The following is a 19869-nucleotide window of genomic DNA, read 5'->3' as shown; positions in this document are numbered from 1 at the left end:
TCCTCTACCACTTCTGAAACCACACTGCTCTTCCCCAATCTGATGCTCTGTACATGCTTTCACCCTCTCAAACAATACCCTTCAATATAATTTCCCATGAATACTCAAAAAACTTATACCTCTCTAATTTGAGCACTCACCTTTATCCCCTTTGCCTTTGTACAATGGCACTATGCAAGCATTCCACCAATCTTCAAGCATCTCACCATGAGTCATACATACATTAAATATGCTTAACAACCAGTCAACAACACAGTCACCCCCTTTTTTAATAAAGTCCACTGCAATATCATCCAAACCCGCTGCCTTGCTGGCTTTCATCTTCCACAAAGCTATTACTACCTCTTCTCTGTATACCAAATCATTCTTCCTAACCCTCTCACTTCATACACCACCTCAACCAAAATACCTTATATCTGCTTCTCTATTAGCTAACACATTCAACAACTCTTCAAAATACTCACTCCACCTCCTTCTCACATCACCACTACTTGTTATTACCTCCCCATTAGCCCCCTCCACCGATGTTCCCATTTGTTCTCTTGTCTTATGCACTTTATTTACCTCCTTCCAAAACATCTTTTTATTCTCCCTAAAATCTAATGATACTCTCTCACCCCAACTCTCATTTGCCCTCTTTTTCACCTCTTGCACCTTTCTCTTGACCTCCTGCCTCTTTCCTCTTATACATGTCCCAGTTTTTTCCACTATTTCCCTGCAAAACTCGTCCAAATACCTCTCTCTTCTCTTTCACTAATAATCTTACTTTTTCATCCCACCACTCACTACCCTTTCTAATCTGCCCTCCTCCCACGCTTCTCATGCCACAAGCATATTTGGCGCAAGCCATCACTGCTTCCCTAAATACATCCCATTCCTCCCCCACTCCCCTTACATCCTTGGCTCTCACCTTTTTCCATTCTGCACTTAGTCTCTCCTGGTACTTCCTCACACAAGTCTCCTTCCCAAGCTCACTTACTCTCACCACTCTCTTCACCCCAACATTCTTTCTTTTTTTCTGAAAACCTCTACAAATCTTCACCTTCGCCTCCACAAGATGATGATCAGACATCCTTCCAGTTGCACCTCCCAGCACATTAACATCCAAAGTCACTCTTTCGCACGCCTATCAATTAACATGTAATCCAATAACGCTCTGGCCATCTCTCCTACTTACATACATATGTACATCTCTCTTTTTAAACCAGGTATTCCCAATCACCAGTCCTTTTTCAGCACATAAATCTACAAGCTCTTCACCATTTCCATTTACAACAATGAACACTCTATGTACACCAATTATTCCCTCAACTGCCACATTACTCACCTTTGCATTGAAATCACCCATCACTATAACCCAGTCTCGTGCATCAAAACTACTAACACACTCACTCAGCTGCTTCCAAAACACTTGCCTCTCATGATCTTTCTTCTCATGCCCAGATGCATAAGCACCAATAATCACCCTTCTCTCTCCATACACTTTCAGTTTTACCCATATCAATCTAGAGTTTCCTCTCTTACACTCTATCACATACCCCCACCACTCCTGTTTCAGGAGTAGTGCTACTCCTTCCCTTGCTCTTGGCCTCTCACCAACCTCTGACTTTACTCCCAAAACACTCCCAAGCCACTCTTCCCCTTAACCCTTGAGCTTTGTTACACTCAGAGCCAAATCATCCAGCTTCCTTTCCTCAAACATACTATCTCTCCTTTTTTCTCATCTTAGTTACATCCACACATATTTAGACATCCCAATCTGAGCCTTCGAGGAGGATGAGCACTCTCTGCGTGACTCCTTCTGTTTCCCTGTTTAGAAAGTTAAATTACAAGGGGGGAGGGTTTCGAGGCCCCCGCTCCCATCTCCTTCAGTTGCCTTCTACAACATATGAGGAATGCGTGGGAAGTATTCTTTCTTCCCTATCCCCAGGGATAACAATGAAATGTATAGGTATGTATATGTGAATGTGTGGGCGTTTTATGTACATACATGTGCATGTGGCTGGGTTGGGCCATTCTTTTGTCTGTTTCCTTGCGTTACCTTGCTAACGCGGGAGACAGTGTCAAAGTATAATAAAATAACAAATAAAACTTTTTACAGATTTCCTAATGTATTGCATGAAAGGCCTTAATGAATCTCCAGATTATTATTCCAAGCACATTTCACATTCTTCCACGCATACACATTCTCTCTTACTCTGTCCTGGCTTCCATCATACTTTTTCTCCTTGGGTATAAACTGTTTATCTCATCCTTTGTTAAACTTCCTTTTAACATGAAGGAGGGCAAAAGGCATGCCCAGGAAAGAGTGACCTGGAACAATATGGTATAAAGGGATCAACCTGCTGTCAACAGACTGAACCAGGGCACGTGCAGCAGCTGGAGGAAACCATAGAAAGGTCTATGGGACTTGGTTGTGGTCAGGAAGTTAAGAATTTGGTCCATTACAAATGATAGCTTGAAAGACAAATATGTAAGCATGTTTACATCAGCTTTTTAAAAGTCTTAAACAGGAATCAGAGTTCTCTCTCTCAAGTGATTGTTTCAGTTATAATATCTCAAAGACTGCAACTCCTAGAATAATGTTGCTGTGTTTAAACAGTCTCTGAAGGTAAATGCTGAATATATGTTGGTTACAGGACCATGCAAAACCTAGTGCTAGATGGTGAAAGGGTATGGGTGAGCTTTTCAACTTAAAGTTGGCAACTAAGAGTAATCTGTGTGCAGTATTACTGAGAAATAAAGACTACTTCCTTCAGTACATCTAAGGCTCAGTTAAGGATGAATAAGGATTATAATAATATAAAAGCAAGAAAAAACTGCATGAAATATAGTAGTGTGTACTTTATAAACTTTAGCATACTTTCAGGACAATGAAAAACTATTTCATGGATAACAAATGTCTAAACATCTCACTTTCCAGCCAACTGTCTCTGTTCTGGAACGGTATCTGGCAACTCCACCTGCGCCCTCTTCAGTACTCTAACTTGAACATCTTTTCCTTTACTAAGGGTGGAGAGTGCTTGTTCATAATTACCAGCTCGTTCATGTACCTAGAAAAGGTTAAAATACATAATGAACAACAAATGGCTAAATACAGATGGACTAGTTAATGTTCTAGTATGAGTACTAATAAGCTGTAAATATGTAGGGAAACTTAGAAACTGCAAGGCTAAAGATGTTCAAGAAAGAAAAACACGAAAAACTAAGTGAGTTTTCAATTGAACTGCTAAGTACATGTAAATCAGTAGCAGTAAATATATACTTTAATGAGAGCCAGAGGAAACCTTCTTTGCCCAGAGAAGAGGTTTTCTGCTTTAGGAAGTGTCAAGTCATAAATCATGCCCTTTCATCTGTCCATTCAGCAGTTGGTTAAACCCTATTAAATGGAAATTTGAGAAAATAAAGTAACATTGAAAAACAGTGAAATTCTAAAATAACTAAATCATCATACTTGTTCCAACCTGTTAGAAACTGATCCTCTAAACTGCCATCACGTGCTTTCATCTAAATTTCTGCTCCAAAAACATCTACCACCTCTGTAGCTCCAGTATTGGCTGTCTAGCTTGTCAGCAGCTTATAGACCAGATATAGATTTGAAACATATAATTTGGGAAAGCATCTAACTAGCAAATGTTTAGTGTTGATCTGATCTGATCTAAGCTTTGATTCTTCTGATGTGTACATGGATCTAGGTTGACAAGAACAATGAAATAGTGTAACTAGAATGATTTTATATCATCTATTTTATATTTCATTATCTATTTATTTTGCTTTGTCGCTGTCTCTCGCATTAGCGAGGTAGTGCAAGGAAACAGACGAAAGAATGGCCTAACCCACCCACATACACATGTATATACATACACGTCCACACATGCAAATATACATACCTATACATCTCAATGTACACATATATATACACACACAGACATATACATATATATATACATGTATACCACATCGTTCCAATTCACTCTATTCCTTGCATGCCTTTCACCCTCCTGCATGTTCAGGCCCCGATCACTCAAAATCTTTTTCACTCATCTTTCCACCTCCAATTTGGTCTCCCACTTCTCCTCATTCCCTCCACCTCTGACACATATAACCTCTTGGTCAATCTTTCCTCACTCTTTCTCTCCATGTGACCAAACCATTTCAAAACACCCTCTTCTGCTCTCTCAACCACCCTCTTTTTATTTCCACACATCTCTCTAACCCTTACATTACTTACTTGATCAAACCACTTCACACCACATATTGTCCTCAAACATCTCATTTCCAGTACATCCACCCTCCTCCGCACAACTCTATCTATAGCCCACGCCTCGCAACCATATAACATTTTTGCTTTCCGAGATAATGTTATCGTCTTCCACACATTCTTCAACGCTCCCAGTACTTTCGCCCCCTCCCCCACCCAATGATTCACTTCCGCTTCTGTGGTTCCATCCGCTGCCAAATCCACTCCCAGATATCTAAAACACTTCACTTCCTCCAGTTTTGCTCCATTCAAACTTACCTCCTAACTGACTTGTCCCTCAACCCTACTGTACCTAATAACATTGCTCTTATCCACATTCAATTATTTCTTCTTTCACACACTTTACCAAACTCAGTCACCAGCTTCTGCAGTTTCTCACCTGAATCAGCAACCAGTGCTGTATCATCAGCAAACAACAACTGACTCACTTCCCAAGACCTCTCACCCACAACAGACTGCATTCTTGCCCCTCTCTCCAAAACTTGCATTCAGATCCCTAACAACTCCATATATAAACAAAATGAACAACCAAGGAGACATCACGCACCCTTGCTGCAAACCGACATTCAGTGAGAACCAATAACTTTCTTCCGACTTGTACACAAGCCTTACATCTTCGATAAAAACTTTTCACAGCTTCAAGCAACTCATCTCCTACACCATGTATTCTTAATACCTTCCACAGAGCATCTCTATCAACTCTATCATATGCCTTCTCCAGATCCATAAATGCTACATACAAATCCATTTACTTTTCTAAGTATTTCTCACATGCATTTTTCAAAGCAAACACCTGATCCACACATCCTCTACCACTTCTGAAACCACACTGCTCTTCCCCAATCTGATGCTCTGTACATGCTTTCACCCTCTCAAACAATACCCTTCAATATAATTTCCCATGAATACTCAAAAAACTTATACCTCTCTAATTTGAGCACTCACCTTTATCCCCTTTGCCTTTGTACAATGGCACTATGCAAGCATTCCACCAATCTTCAAGCATCTCACCATGAGTCATACATACATTAAATATGCTTAACAACCAGTCAACAACACAGTCACCCCCTTTTTTAATAAAGTCCACTGCAATATCATCCAAACCCGCTGCCTTGCTGGCTTTCATCTTCCTCAAAGCTATTACTACCTCTTCTCTGTATACCAAATCATTCTTCCTAACCCTCTCACTTCATACACCACCTCAACCAAAATACCTTATATCTGCTTCTCTATTAGCTAACACATTCAACAACTCTTCAAAATACTCACTCCACCTCCTTCTCACATCACCACTACTTGTTATTACCTCCCCATTAGCCCCCTCCACCGATGTTCCCATTTGTTCTCTTGTCTTATGCACTTTATTTACCTCCTTCCAAAACATCTTTTTATTCTCCCTAAAATCTAATGATACTCTCTCACCCCAACTCTCATTTGCCCTCTTTTTCACCTCTTGCACCTTTCTCTTGACCTCCTGCCTCTTTCCTCTTATACATGTCCCAGTTTTTTCCACTATTTCCCTGCAAAACTCGTCCAAATACCTCTCTCTTCTCTTTCACTAATAATCTTACTTTTTCATCCCACCACTCACTACCCTTTCTAATCTGCCCTCCTCCCACGCTTCTCATGCCACAAGCATATTTGGCGCAAGCCATCACTGCTTCCCTAAATACATCCCATTCCTCCCCCACTCCCCTTACATCCTTGGCTCTCACCTTTTTCCATTCTGCACTTAGTCTCTCCTGGTACTTCCTCACACAAGTCTCCTTCCCAAGCTCACTTACTCTCACCACTCTCTTCACCCCAACATTCTTTCTTTTTTTCTGAAAACCTCTACAAATCTTCACCTTCGCCTCCACAAGATGATGATCAGACATCCTTCCAGTTGCACCTCCCAGCACATTAACATCCAAAGTCACTCTTTCGCACGCCTATCAATTAACATGTAATCCAATAACGCTCTGGCCATCTCTCCTACTTACATACATATGTACATCTCTCTTTTTAAACCAGGTATTCCCAATCACCAGTCCTTTTTCAGCACATAAATCTACAAGCTCTTCACCATTTCCATTTACAACAATGAACACTCTATGTACACCAATTATTCCCTCAACTGCCACATTACTCACCTTTGCATTGAAATCACCCATCACTATAACCCAGTCTCGTGCATCAAAACTACTAACACACTCACTCAGCTGCTTCCAAAACACTTGCCTCTCATGATCTTTCTTCTCATGCCCAGATGCATAAGCACCAATAATCACCCTTCTCTCTCCATACACTTTCAGTTTTACCCATATCAATCTAGAGTTTCCTCTCTTACACTCTATCACATACCCCCACCACTCCTGTTTCAGGAGTAGTGCTACTCCTTCCCTTGCTCTTGGCCTCTCACCAACCTCTGACTTTACTCCCAAAACACTCCCAAGCCACTCTTCCCCTTAACCCTTGAGCTTCGTTACACTCAGAGCCAAATCATCCAGCTTCCTTTCCTCAAACATACTATCTCTCCTTTTTTCTCATCTTGGTTACATCCACACATATTTAGACATCCCAATCTGAGCCTTCGAGGAGGATGAGCACTCTCTGCGTGACTCCTTCTGTTTCCCTGTTTAGAAAGTTAAATTACAAGGGGGGAGGGTTTCGAGGCCCCCGCTCCCATCTCCTTCAGTTGCCTTCTACAACATATGAGGAATGCGTGGGAAGTATTCTTTCTTCCCTATCCCCAGGGATAACAATGAAATGTATAGGTATGTATATGTGAATGTGTGGGCGTTTTATGTACATACATGTGCATGTGGCTGGGTTGGGCCATTCTTTTGTCTGTTTCCTTGCGTTACCTTGCTAACGCGGGAGACAGTGTCAAAGTATAATAAAATAACAAATAAAACTTTTTACAGATTTCCTAATGTATTGCATGAAAGGCCTCAATGAATCTCCAGATTATTATTCCAAGCACATTTCACATTCTTCCACGCATACACATTCTCTCTTACTCTGTCCTGGCTTCCATCATACTTTTTCTCCTTGGGTATAAACTGTTTATCTCATCCTTTGTTAAACTTCCTTTTAACATGAAGGAGGGCAAAAGGCATGCCCAGGAAAGAGTGACCTGGAACAATATGGTATAAAGGGATCAACCTGCTGTCAACAGACTGAACCAGGGCACGTGCAGCAGCTGGAGGAAACCATAGAAAGGTCTATGGGACTTGGTTGTGGTCAGGAAGTTAAGAATTTGGTCCATTACAAATGATAGCTTGAAAGACAAATATGTAAGCATGTTTACATCAGCTTTTTAAAAGTCTTAAACAGGAATCAGAGTTCTCTCTCTCAAGTGATTGTTTCAGTTATAATATCTCAAAGACTGCAACTCCTAGAATAATGTTGCTGTGTTTAAACAGTCTCTGAAGGTAAATGCTGAATATATGTTGGTTACAGGACCATGCAAAACCTAGTGCTAGATGGTGAAAGGGTATGGGTGAGCTTTTCAACTTAAAGTTGGCAACTAAGAGTAATCTGTGTGCAGTATTACTGAGAAATAAAGACTACTTCCTTCAGTACATCTAAGGCTCAGTTAAGGATGAATAAGGATTATAATAATATAAAAGCAAGAAAAAACTGCATGAAATATAGTAGTGTGTACTTTATAAACTTTAGCATACTTTCAGGACAATGAAAAACTATTTCATGGATAACAAATGTCTAAACATCTCACTTTCCAGCCAACTGTCTCTGTTCTGGAACGGTATCTGGCAACTCCACCTGCGCCCTCTTCAGTACTCTAACTTGAACATCTTTTCCTTTACTAAGGGTGGAGAGTGCTTGTTCATAATTACCAGCTCGTTCATGTACCTAGAAAAGGTTAAAATACATAATGAACAACAAATGGCTAAATACAGAGGGACTAGTTAATGTTCTAGTATGAGTACTAATAAGCTGTAAATATGTAGGGAAACTTAGAAACTGCAAGGCTAAAGATGTTCAAGAAAGAAAAACACGAAAAACTAAGTGAGTTTTCAATTGAACTGCTAAGTACATGTAAATCAGTAGCAGTAAATATATACTTTAATGAGAGCCAGAGGAAACCTTCTTTGCCCAGAGAAGAGGTTTTCTGCTTTAGGAAGTGTCAAGTCATAAATCATGCCCTTTCATCTGTCCATTCAGCAGTTGGTTAAACCCTATTAAATGGAAATTTGAGAAAATAAAGTAACATTGAAAAACAGTGAAATTCTAAAATAACTAAATCATCATACTTGTTCCAACCTGTTAGAAACTGATCCTCTAAACTGCCATCACGTGCTTTCATCTAAATTTCTGCTCCAAAAACATCTACCACCTCTGTAGCTCCAGTATTGGCTGTCTAGCTTGTCAGCAGCTTATAGACCAGATATAGATTTGAAACATATAATTTGGGAAAGCATCTAACTAGCAAATGTTTAGTGTTGATCTGATCTGATCTAAGCTTTGATTCTTCTGATGTGTACATGGATCTAGGTTGACAAGAACAATGAAATAGTGTAACTAGAATGATTTTATATCATCTATTTTATATTTCATTATCTATTTATTTTGCTTTGTCGCTGTCTCTCGCATTAGCGAGGTAGTGCAAGGAAACAGACGAAAGAATGGCCTAACCCACCCACATACACATGTATATACATACACGTCCACACATGCAAATATACATACCTATACATCTCAATGTACACATATATATACACACACAGACATATACATATATATATACATGTATACAACATCGTTCCAATTCACTCTATTCCTTGCATGCCTTTCACCCTCCTGCATGTTCAGGCCCCGATCACTCAAAATCTTTTTCACTCCATCTTTCCACCTCCAATTTGGTCTCCCACTTCTCCTCATTCCCTCCACCTCTGACACATATAACCTCTTGGTCAATCTTTCCTCACTCTTTCTCTCCATGTGACCAAACCATTTCAAAACACCCTCTTCTGCTCTCTCAACCACCCTCTTTTTATTTCCACACATCTCTCTAACCCTTACATTACTTACTTGATCAAACCACCTCACACCACATATTGTCCTCAAACATCTCATTTCCAGCACATCCACCCTCCTGCGCACAACTCTATCCATAACCCATGCCTCGCAACCATACAACATTGTTGGAACCACTATTCCTTCAAACATATCCATTTTTGCTTTCTGAGATAATGTTCTCGACTTCCAAACATTCTTCAAGGCTCCCAGAATTTTCGCCCCCTCCCTCACACTATGATTCACTTCTGCTTCCATGGTTCCATCCGCTGCCAGATCCACTCCCAGATATCTAAAACACTTCACTTCCTCCAGTTTTTCTCCATTCAAACTCACCTCCCAATTGACTTGACCCTCAGCCTTACTGTACCTAATAACCTTGCTCTTATTCACATTCACTCTTAACTTTCTTCTTTCACACACTTTACCAAACTCAGTCACCAACTTCTGCAGTTTCTCACATGAATCAGCTACCAGCGCTGTATCATCAGCGAACAACAACTGACTCACTTCCCAAGCTCTCTCATCCACAACAGACTGCATACTTGCCCCTCTTTCCAAAACTCTTGCATTCACCTCCCTAACAACCCCATCCATAAACAAATTAAACAACCATGGAGACATCACACACCCCTGCCGCAAACCTACATTCACTGAGAACCAATCACTTTCCTCTCTTCCTACACGTACACATGCCTTACATCCTCGATAAAAACTTTTCACTGCTTCTAACAACTTGCCTCCCACACCATATATTCTTAATACCTTCCACAGAGCATCTCTATCAACTCAATCATAAGCCTTCTCCAGATCCATAAATGCTACATACAAGTCCATTTGCTTTTCTAAGTATTTCTCACATACATTCTTCAAAGCAAACACCTGATCCACACATCCTCTACCACTTCTGAAACCACACATCCTCTACCACTTCTGAAACCACACTGCTCGTCCCCAATCTGATGCTCTGTACATGCCTTCACCCTCTCAATCAATACCCTCCCATATAATTTACCATGAATACTCAACAAACTTATACCTCTGTAATTTGAGCAGTCACCTTTGTCCCCTTTGCCTTTGTACAATGGCACTATGCAAGCATTCCGCCAATCCTCAGGCACCTCACCATGAATCATACATACATAAAATAACCTTACCAACCAGTCAACAACACAGTCACCCCCTTTTTTAATAAATTCCACTGCAATACCATCCAAACTCGCTGCCTTGCCGGCTTTCATCTTCCGTAAAGCTTTTACTACCTCTTCTCTGTTTACCAAATCATTTTCCCTAACCCTCTCACTTTGCACACCACCTCGACCAAAACACCGTATATGTGCCACTCTATCATCGAACACATTCAACAAACCTTCAAAATACTCACTCCATCTCCTTCTCACATCACCACTACTTGTTATCACCTCCCCATTAGCCCCCTTCAATGAAGTTCCCATTTGCTCCCTCGTCTTATGCACTTTATTTACCTCCTTCCAAAACATCTTTTTATTCTCCCTAAAATTTAATGATACTCTCTCACCCCAACTCTCATTTGCCCTCTTTTTCACCTCTTGCACCTTTCTCTTGACCTCATGCCTCTTTCTTTTATACATCTCCCACTCATTTGCATTTTTTCCTTGCAAATATCGTCCAAATGCCTCTCTCTTCTCTTTCACTAATAATCTTACTTCATCATCCCACCACTCACTACCCTTTCTAATCTACCCACCTCCCACGCTTTTCATGCCACAAGTACCTTTTGCGCAAGCCATCTCTGCTTCCCTAAATACATCCCATTCCTCCCCCACTCCCCATACGTCATTTGCTCTCACCTTTTTCCATTCTGTACTCAGTCTCTCCTGGTGCTTCCTCACACAAGTCTCCTTCCCAAGCTCACTTACTCTGACCACTCTCTTCACCCCAACATTCTCTCTTCTTTTCTGAAAACCTCTACAAATCTTCACCTTCGCCTCCACAAGATAATGATCAGACATCCCTCCATTTGCACCTCTCAGCACATTAACATCCAAAAGTCTCTCTTTCACACGCCTATCAATTAACACGTAACCCAATAACACTCTCTGGCCATTTCTCCTACTTACATATGTATATTATGTATATCTCTTTTTAAACCAGGTATTCCCAAAAACCAGTCCTTTTTCAGCACATAAATCTACAAGCTCTTCACCATTTCCATTTACAACACTGAACACCCCATGTATACCAATTATTCCCTCAACTGCCACATTACTCACCTTTGCATTCAAATCACCCATCACTATAACCCGGTCTCATGCATCAAAACTACTAACACTCATTTAGCTGCTCCCAAAACACTTGCCTCTCATGATCTTCTCATGCCCAGGTGCAAATGCACCAATAATCACCCATCTCTCTCCATCCACTTTCAGTTTTATCCATATCAATCTAGAGTTTACTTTCTTACACTCTATCACATACTCCCACCACTCCTGTTTCAGGACTAGTGCTACTCCTTCCCTTGCTCTTGTCCTCTCACTAACCCCTGACTTTACAACCAAGACATTCCCAAACCACTCTTCCCCTTTACTCTTGAGCTTCGTTTCACTCAGAGCTAAAACATCCAGGTTCCTTTCCTGAAACATACTACCTATCTCTCCTTTTTTCTCATCTTGGTTACATCCACACACATTTAGACACCCCAATCTGAGCCTTCGAGGAGGATGAGCACTCCCCGCATGACTCCTTCTTGTTTCCTCTTTTAGAAAGTTAAAATACAAGGAGGGGAGGGTTTCTAGCCCCCCACTCCCATCCCCTTTAGTTGCCTTCTATGACATGCGAGGAATGCATGGGAAGTATTCTTTCTCCCCTATCCCCTATTTATTACACTTGATCGCCGTTTCCCATGTCAGCAAGGTAGTGCCAGGAAACATGAAAAATGGCCCATCCAGTCATGTATTTAGTTACGGAATTTACTCTTTCCATCTGCTGCTACTAGAGATCAATGATTCTTTAAACAATATTACTCTACCCAAATTAAATCTGTTTACTGAGTATGCTTGGGCATGTAACTTCCTATGTTATTCTTAGGTAGACAGTATCTCAATAAAGTTATTACTTTTTGCATTATTATACAGTTCCTTTAAGTAACCATTCTGAATATTAGCTACAAGGTATCATTCCCATGCTGTTGATACTGCAGGATCTAGGTTACCTGTCCTGAATGCACATAGTTATCCATGTAAACAACAATCCTACTGCTGATGATAAAAAAATGTGTCCAGTAAAATGAGTTTCTTCACTGTTAGACATGAGAAAAGCATTCTGTATCTATAGTTTTTTAATCCATAGAACAAAAATAACACTTCCATTCTTCATCTCTGTAAATTTACAACAGTACTTGATTATTCATCTCAGTAACTGTTAAGCAATCAGGAAAACCTAACATATTCATATTCACTTCTACATTTGCATACAAAATACTACCAATATAGATGATTTATAACTATTTCCCGGAGATTCTATTCTGAAGTATCTCAGTTTTGAACAGTTCATTGACTGTAACTTTCCTCTATATACAATCTTCGACAGTTAATTGGCCATAACTATCCTTCGTATTCTTCTCTTGCATCTTTAATAACACTGTCACTGATATTTAATAACTTCCTATCTGCCATACATCCTTTATGATACAGTCATACTATTTTTACAGGCTTTCATTCAATCAATTGACACCATTTCTTACTCCCAGTATTCACATGTACTTAGCAATGCTTTCCTTTCATACTTATCCATATTAAGAAAATCCAAGTTGTAATCTCCATACCAAAACTTCTACTCTATCGTACATGCTTCCTAAAGTTAATTTCCCCATTCATTAATTTATGGGAATATTTTTTTTTTTTTTTTTTTTTGCCGCTGTCTCCCGCGTTTGCGAGGTAGCACAAGGAAACAGACGAAAGAAATGGCCCAACCCACCCCCATACACATGTATATACATACGTCCACACACGCAAATATACATACCTACACAGCTTTCCATGGTTTACCCCAGATGCTTCACATGCCCCGATTCAATCCACTGACAGCACGTCAACCCCGGTATACCACATCGCTCCAATTCACTCTATTCCTTGCCCTCCTTTCACCCTCCTGCATGTTCAGGCCCCAATCACACAAAATCTTTTTCACTCCATCTTTCCACCTCCAATTTGGTCTCCCTCTTCTCCTCGTTCCCTCCACCTCCGACACATATATCCTCTTGGTCAATCTTTCCTCACTCATTCTCTCCATGTGCCCAAACCATTTCAAAACACCCTCTTCTGCTCTCTCAACCACGCTCTTTTTATTTCCACACATCTCTCTTACCCTTATGTTACTTACTCGATCAAACCACCTCACACCACACATTGTCCTCAAACATCTCATTTCCAGCACATCCATCCTCCTGCGCACAACTCTATCCATAGCCCACGCCTCGCAACCATACAACATTGTTGGAACCACTACTCCTTCAAACATACCCATTTTTGCTTTCCGAGATAATGTTCTCGACTTCCACACATTCTTCAAGGCTCCCAGAATTTTCGCCCCCTCCCCCACCCTATAATCCACTTCCGCTTCCATGGTTCCATCCGCTGCCAGATCCACTCCCAGATATCTAAAACACTTCACTTCCTCCAGTTTTTCTTCATTCAAACTCACCTCCCAATTGACTTGACCCTCAACCCTACTGTACCTAATAACCTTGCTCTTATTCACATTTACTCTTAACTTTCTTCTTTCACACACTTTACCAAACTCAGTCACCAGCTTCTGCAGTTTCTCACATGAATCAGCCACCAGCGCTGTATCATCAGCAAACAACAACTGACTCACTTCCCAAGCTCTCTCATCCCCAACAGATTTCATACTTGCCCCTCTTTCCAAAACTCTTGCATTCACCTCCCTAACAACCCCATCCATAAACAAATTAAACAACCATGGAGACATCACACACCCCTGCCGCAAACCTACATTCACTGAGACCCAATCACTTTCCTCTCTTCCTACACGTACACATGCCTTACATCCTCGATAAAAACTTTTCACTGCTTCTAACAACTTGCCTCCCACACCATATATTCTTAATACCTTCCACAGAGCATCTCTATCAACTCTATCATATGCCTTCTCCAGATCCATAAATGCTACATACAAATCCATTTGCTTTTCTAAGTATTTCTCACATACATTCTTCAAAGCAAACACCTGATCCACACATCCTCTACCACTTCTGAAACCACACTGCTCTTCCCCAATCTGATGCTCTGTACATGCCTTCACCCTCTCAATCAATACCCTCCCATATAATTTACCAGGAATACTCAACAAACTTATACCTCTGTAATTTGAGCAGTCACTCTTATCCCCTTTGCCTTTGTACAATGGCACTATGCACGCATTCCGCCAATCCTCAGGCACCTCACCGTGAGTCATACATACATTAAATAACCTTACCAACCAGTCAACAATACAGTCACCCCCTTTTTTAATAAATTCCACTGCAATACCATCCAAACCTGCTGCCTTGCCGGCTTTCATCTTCCGCAAAGCTTTTACTACCTCTTCTATGTTTACCAAATCATTTTCCCTAACCCTCTCACTTTGCACACCACCTCGACCAAAACACCCTATATCTGTCACTCTATCATCAAACACATTCAATAAACCTTCAAAATACTCACTCCATCTTCTCACATCACCACTACTTGTTATATATATATATATATTATCATTATCATTATAAATAATTGCTGTCTCCCGCCACAGTGAGGTAGTGCTAGGAAAGAAACGAAGAATGGACCATCCACTCACTTACGTATGTTTATACATAAGTGCATGAAAGAGAGACTTTTGGATGTTAATGTGCTGAGAGGTGCAACTGGAGGGATGTCTGATCATTATCTTGTGGAGGCAAAGGTAAAGATTTGTAGAGGTTTTCAGAAAAGAAGAGAGAGTGTTGGGGTGAAGAGAGTGGTGAGAGTAAGTGAGTGTGGAAAGGAGACTTGTGTGAGGAAGTACCAGAAGAGATTGAGTGCAGAATGGAAAAAGGTGAGAGCAAATGACGTATGGGGAGTGGGGGAGGAATGGGATGTAATTAGGGAAGCAGGGACGGCTTGCACAAAAGATGCTTGTGGCATGAGAAAGGTGGGAGGTGGGCAGATTAGAAAGGATAGTGAGCAGTGGGAAGAGGAAGTAAGATTGTTAGTGAAAGAGATGAGAGAGGCGTTTGGACGATTTCTGCAGGGAAGTAGTGCGAATGACTGGGAGATGTATAAAAGAAAGAGGCAGGAGGTCAAGAGAAAGGTGCAAGAGGTGAAAAAGAGGGCAAATGAGAGTTGGGGTGAGAGAGCATCATTAGATTTTAGGGAGAATAAAAAGATGTTTTGGAAGGAGGTAAATAAGGTGCATAAGACAAGAAAGCAAATAGGAGCATCGGTGAAGGGGGCTAAGGGGGAGGTAATAACAAGTAGTGGTGATGTGAGAAGGAGATGGAGTGAGTATTTTGAAGGTTTGTTGAATGTGTTTGATGATATAGTGGCATATACAGGGTGTTTTGGTTGAGGTGGTGTGCAAAGTGAAAGGGTCTGGGAGAATGATTTGGTAAACAGAAAAGAGGAAGTGTAAGCTTTGTGGAAGATGAAAGCTGGCAAGGTGGCAGGTTTGGATAGTGTTGCAGTGGACTTTATTAAAAAAGGGGGGACTATGTTTGACTGGTTGGTATGGATATGCAATGTATGTATGGTTCATGGTGAAGTGCCTGAGGATTGGTGAAATGCATGCATAGTGTCATTGTACAAAGGCAAAGGGGATAAAGGTGAATGCTCAAATTACAGAGGTATAAGTTTGTTGAGTATTCCTGGGAAATCATATGGGAGGGGATTGATTGAGAGGGTAAAGGCATGTACAGAGCTTAAGATTGGGGAATAGCAGTGTGGTTTCAGGAGTGGTAGAGGATGTGCGGATCAGGTGTTTGATTTGAAGAATGTATGTGAGAAATACTTAGGAAAACAGATGGATTTGTAAGTAGCATTGATGGATCTGGAGAAGACATATGATAGAGTTGATAGAGATGCTCTGTGGAAGGTATTAAGAGTATATGGTGTGGGAGGTAAGTTGCCAAAAGCAGCGAAAAGTTTTTATCAAGGATGTAAGGCATGTGTATGAGTAGGAAGAGAGGAAAGTGACTGGTTCTCAGTGAATGTCGGTTTGTGGAAGGAGTGCGTGATGTCTCCATGGTTGTTTAATTTGTTTATGGATGGGGTTATTAGGGAGGTGAATGCAAGAGTTTTGGAGAGAAGGGCAAGTATGCAGTTTGTTGTGGATGAGAGGGCTTGGGAAGTGAGTCATTTGTTGTTCGCTGATGATACAGCGCTGGTGGCTGATTCGGGTGAGAAACTGCAAAAGCTGGAGACTGAGTTTGGTAAAGTATGTGAAAGAAGAAAGCTGAGAGTAAATGTGAATAATAGCAAGGTTATTAGGTATAGTAGGGTTGAGGGACAAGTTAACTGGGAGGTAAGTTTGAATGGAGAAAAACTGGAGGAAGTGAAGTGTTTCAGATATCTGGAAGTGGATTGGGCAGCAGATGGAACCATGGAAGTGGAAGTGAGTCACAGGGTCGGGAGGGGGCGAAAGTTCAGGGAGCGTTGAAAAAAGTGTGGAAAGCGAGAACATTATCTCGGAAAGCAAAAATGGGTATGTTTGAACGAACAGTGGTTCCAACAATGTTATATGGTTGTGAGACGAGGGCTATAAACAGAGTTGTGCAGACGAGGGTGGAAGGTGTTGGAAAAGAGATGTTAGAGGACAATATGAGGTGTGAGGTAGTTTGATTGAGTAAGTAATGAAAGGGTAAGAGAGATGTGTGGTAATAAAAAGAGTGTGGTTGAGAGAGCAGATGAGGGTGTTTTGAAATGGTTTGGTCACATGGACAGAATGAGTGAGGAAAGACTGAAAAAGAGGATATGTGTCAGAGGTGGAGGGAATGAGGAGAAGTGGGAGACCAAATTGGAGGTGGAAAGATGGAGTGAAAAAGATTTTGAGTGATCGGGGCCTGAACATGCAGGAGGGTGAAAGGCGTGCAAGGAATAGAGTGAATTGGAACGATGTGGTATACCGGGGTCAACATGCTGTCAATGGATTGAAGCAGGGCATGTGAGGCGTCTGGGGTAAACCATGGAAAGTTCTTTGGGGCTTGGATGTGGAAAGGGAGCTGTGGTTTCGGTGCATTATACATGACAGCTAGAGACGGAGTGTGAATGAATGTGGCCTTTGTTGTCTTTTCCTAGCGCTACCTCGCACGCATGTGGGGGAGGGGGTTGTCATTTCATGTGTGGAGGGGTGGCGACAGGAATGAATAAAGGCAGCAAGTATGAATCATGTACATGTGTATACATGTATATGTCTGTGTATGTAAATGTATGTATATGTTGAAATGTATAAGTATGTATACTTGCGTGAGTGGATGTGTATGTATATACATATGTATTTGGGTGGGTTGGGCCATTCTTTCGTCTGTTTCCTTGCGCTACCTCACTAACGTGGGAGACAGCAACAAAGTATAATAAAGAATAAAGATTTATCAAAATATACTCATACACATCCATATACACATGTATGCACATACATATTCATACTTGCTTGCCTTTATCCATTCCTGGCATCACACCGCCCCACAGGGAACAGCATCACTACCACCTACTTCAGTGAGGTTGTGCCAGGAAAACAGACAAAAAGGCCACATTTGTTCACACTCAGTCTCTATCTGTCATGTGTAATGCTCCCTATCCACATCCAGGTCCCACAAACCTTTCCATGGTTTATCCCAGATGTTTCACATGCCCTGGTTCAGTCTACTGACAGCACGTCAACCCTGGTATACCATATCGTTCCAATTCACTCTATTCCTTGCACGCCTTTCACCCTCCTGTATGTTGAGGCCCTGATTGCTCAAAATCTTTTTCACTCCATCCTTCCACCTCCAATTTGGTCTCCCACTTCTTGTTCCCTCTGCCTCTGACACATATATCCTCTTTGTCAACCTTTCCACACTCATTCTCTCCATATGTCCAAACTATTTCAACACACCCTCTTCTGCTCTCAATCACACTCTTTTTATTACTACACATCTCTCTCACCCTTTCATTACTTACTTGATCAAACCACCTCACACCACATATTGTCCTCAAACATTTCATTTCCAACACATTCTTCCTTCTCAGTACAACCCTATCTATAGCCCATGCTACACCACCATATAATATTGCTGGAACTACTATCATTTCAAACATACCCGTTTAAGCCCTCTGAGATAACGTTCTCTCTTTCAACACATTCTTCAACGCTCCCAGAATCTTCATCCCTCCCCCACCCTGTGACTCACTTCTGCTTCTATGGCTCCATCCGCTGCTTAGTCAACTTGCAGATATCGAAAAGACTTCGCTACCTCCTATTTTTCTCCATTCAAACTTACCTCCTAATTAACCTGTCCCTCAACCCTAATGAACCTAATAACCTTGCTCTTATTCACATTTACTCTCAACTTTCTTCTTTCACACACTTTACCAAACTCAGTCACTAGCTTATGCGGTTTCTCACCCAAATCAGCCACAAACACTGTATCGTCAGCAAACAACAACTGACTTACTTCCCAAGCCCTCTCATCCACAACAGACTAAATACTTACCCATCCATAAACAAATTTAACAACCATGGAGGCATCACACATGCTGTTCCTAGGTGGCAGGGTAAGGTCAGGAATGGATGAAGGCAAGCAAGTATGAATATGTACATGCAATATATATATTTTTTCTGCCAATTCATCCACAAACAATTCAAAGGGTCTCCAAATTAGTATGAATTAATAATGTGTATTGGATAAAAGTGTTTGCAATTACAAAGCTGGCATATATGATCATCAATGGGTCATACTAAATTGATGGATGACAACCTTTAAGACAGTTAAACTGATAGGCATAAACAGTCTGAATATCAAATATCACCTTTGCTAGGAGATTCAGAAGTTTTGCTTGACTAAGCATAGAAGTGAGGTCAACAGAACTATGACTTTCAACCTCTAAAGCTTGTACGATGGTTTTTTCCGCTTTGTCATACTGTTTCAGACGCATTTGGAGCTCTGCCATGTCATACCTATTAAAGAAAATAAAAAATATATATGAAATTAATATCAAAAACCTATCTCAGTTTAATAACCTTAACTATCATTTCCCCCCTCCCCCCAAAAAAAATGGGGGGGGGGGGGATGAACAGCCAAAATCAATATTTGAAGAATTAATGACGATGGAAAATCATAATCAAGATATGCATCTAAAAATATGAAAGGTCAGACATTTTGCTTCATTCCTCTAAGAACAAACGAATTTATAAATATGCTTTACTAAAAACTTTATCAACAGTATTCATACAGCTAATGTAAAAACATACCAGCAAAAACTGGCAAATGTGGCAACATCAAAAATAGTGAGTTTCCCTCCTCCATGTCACCAGGGTAACCGAGAGTGATAGTCCTGTGGAAGCATTTGTTACCCATACGCTTCCATATCCCTACC

General features: G+C 40.9%; 1 protein-coding gene across 1 annotated transcript in view; it reads right to left on the bottom strand.

The window, feature by feature from the left end:
• The window catches only part of LOC139765067 (tetratricopeptide repeat protein 21B-like), a 171045-nt gene that overhangs the window by 34564 nt on the left and 116612 nt on the right, over positions 1 to 19869 (bottom strand). The window contains exons 18-19 of the mRNA XM_071692184.1: positions 19303 to 19450; positions 7983 to 8119 (exon numbers count right to left, since the gene is read on the bottom strand). Of these exons, the coding sequence (XP_071548285.1) occupies positions 7983 to 8119; positions 19303 to 19450 (285 nt within the window). The remainder of the gene's footprint in view (positions 1 to 7982; positions 8120 to 19302; positions 19451 to 19869) is intronic.

Source organism: Panulirus ornatus, chromosome 52 (assembly GCF_036320965.1).
Source record: "Panulirus ornatus isolate Po-2019 chromosome 52, ASM3632096v1, whole genome shotgun sequence".
Classification (NCBI taxonomy): Eukaryota; Metazoa; Arthropoda; class Malacostraca; order Decapoda; family Palinuridae; genus Panulirus; species Panulirus ornatus.
The sequence above is the reverse complement of the archived record's forward strand: the minus strand, read 5'-3'. Positions and strand labels throughout refer to the sequence as shown.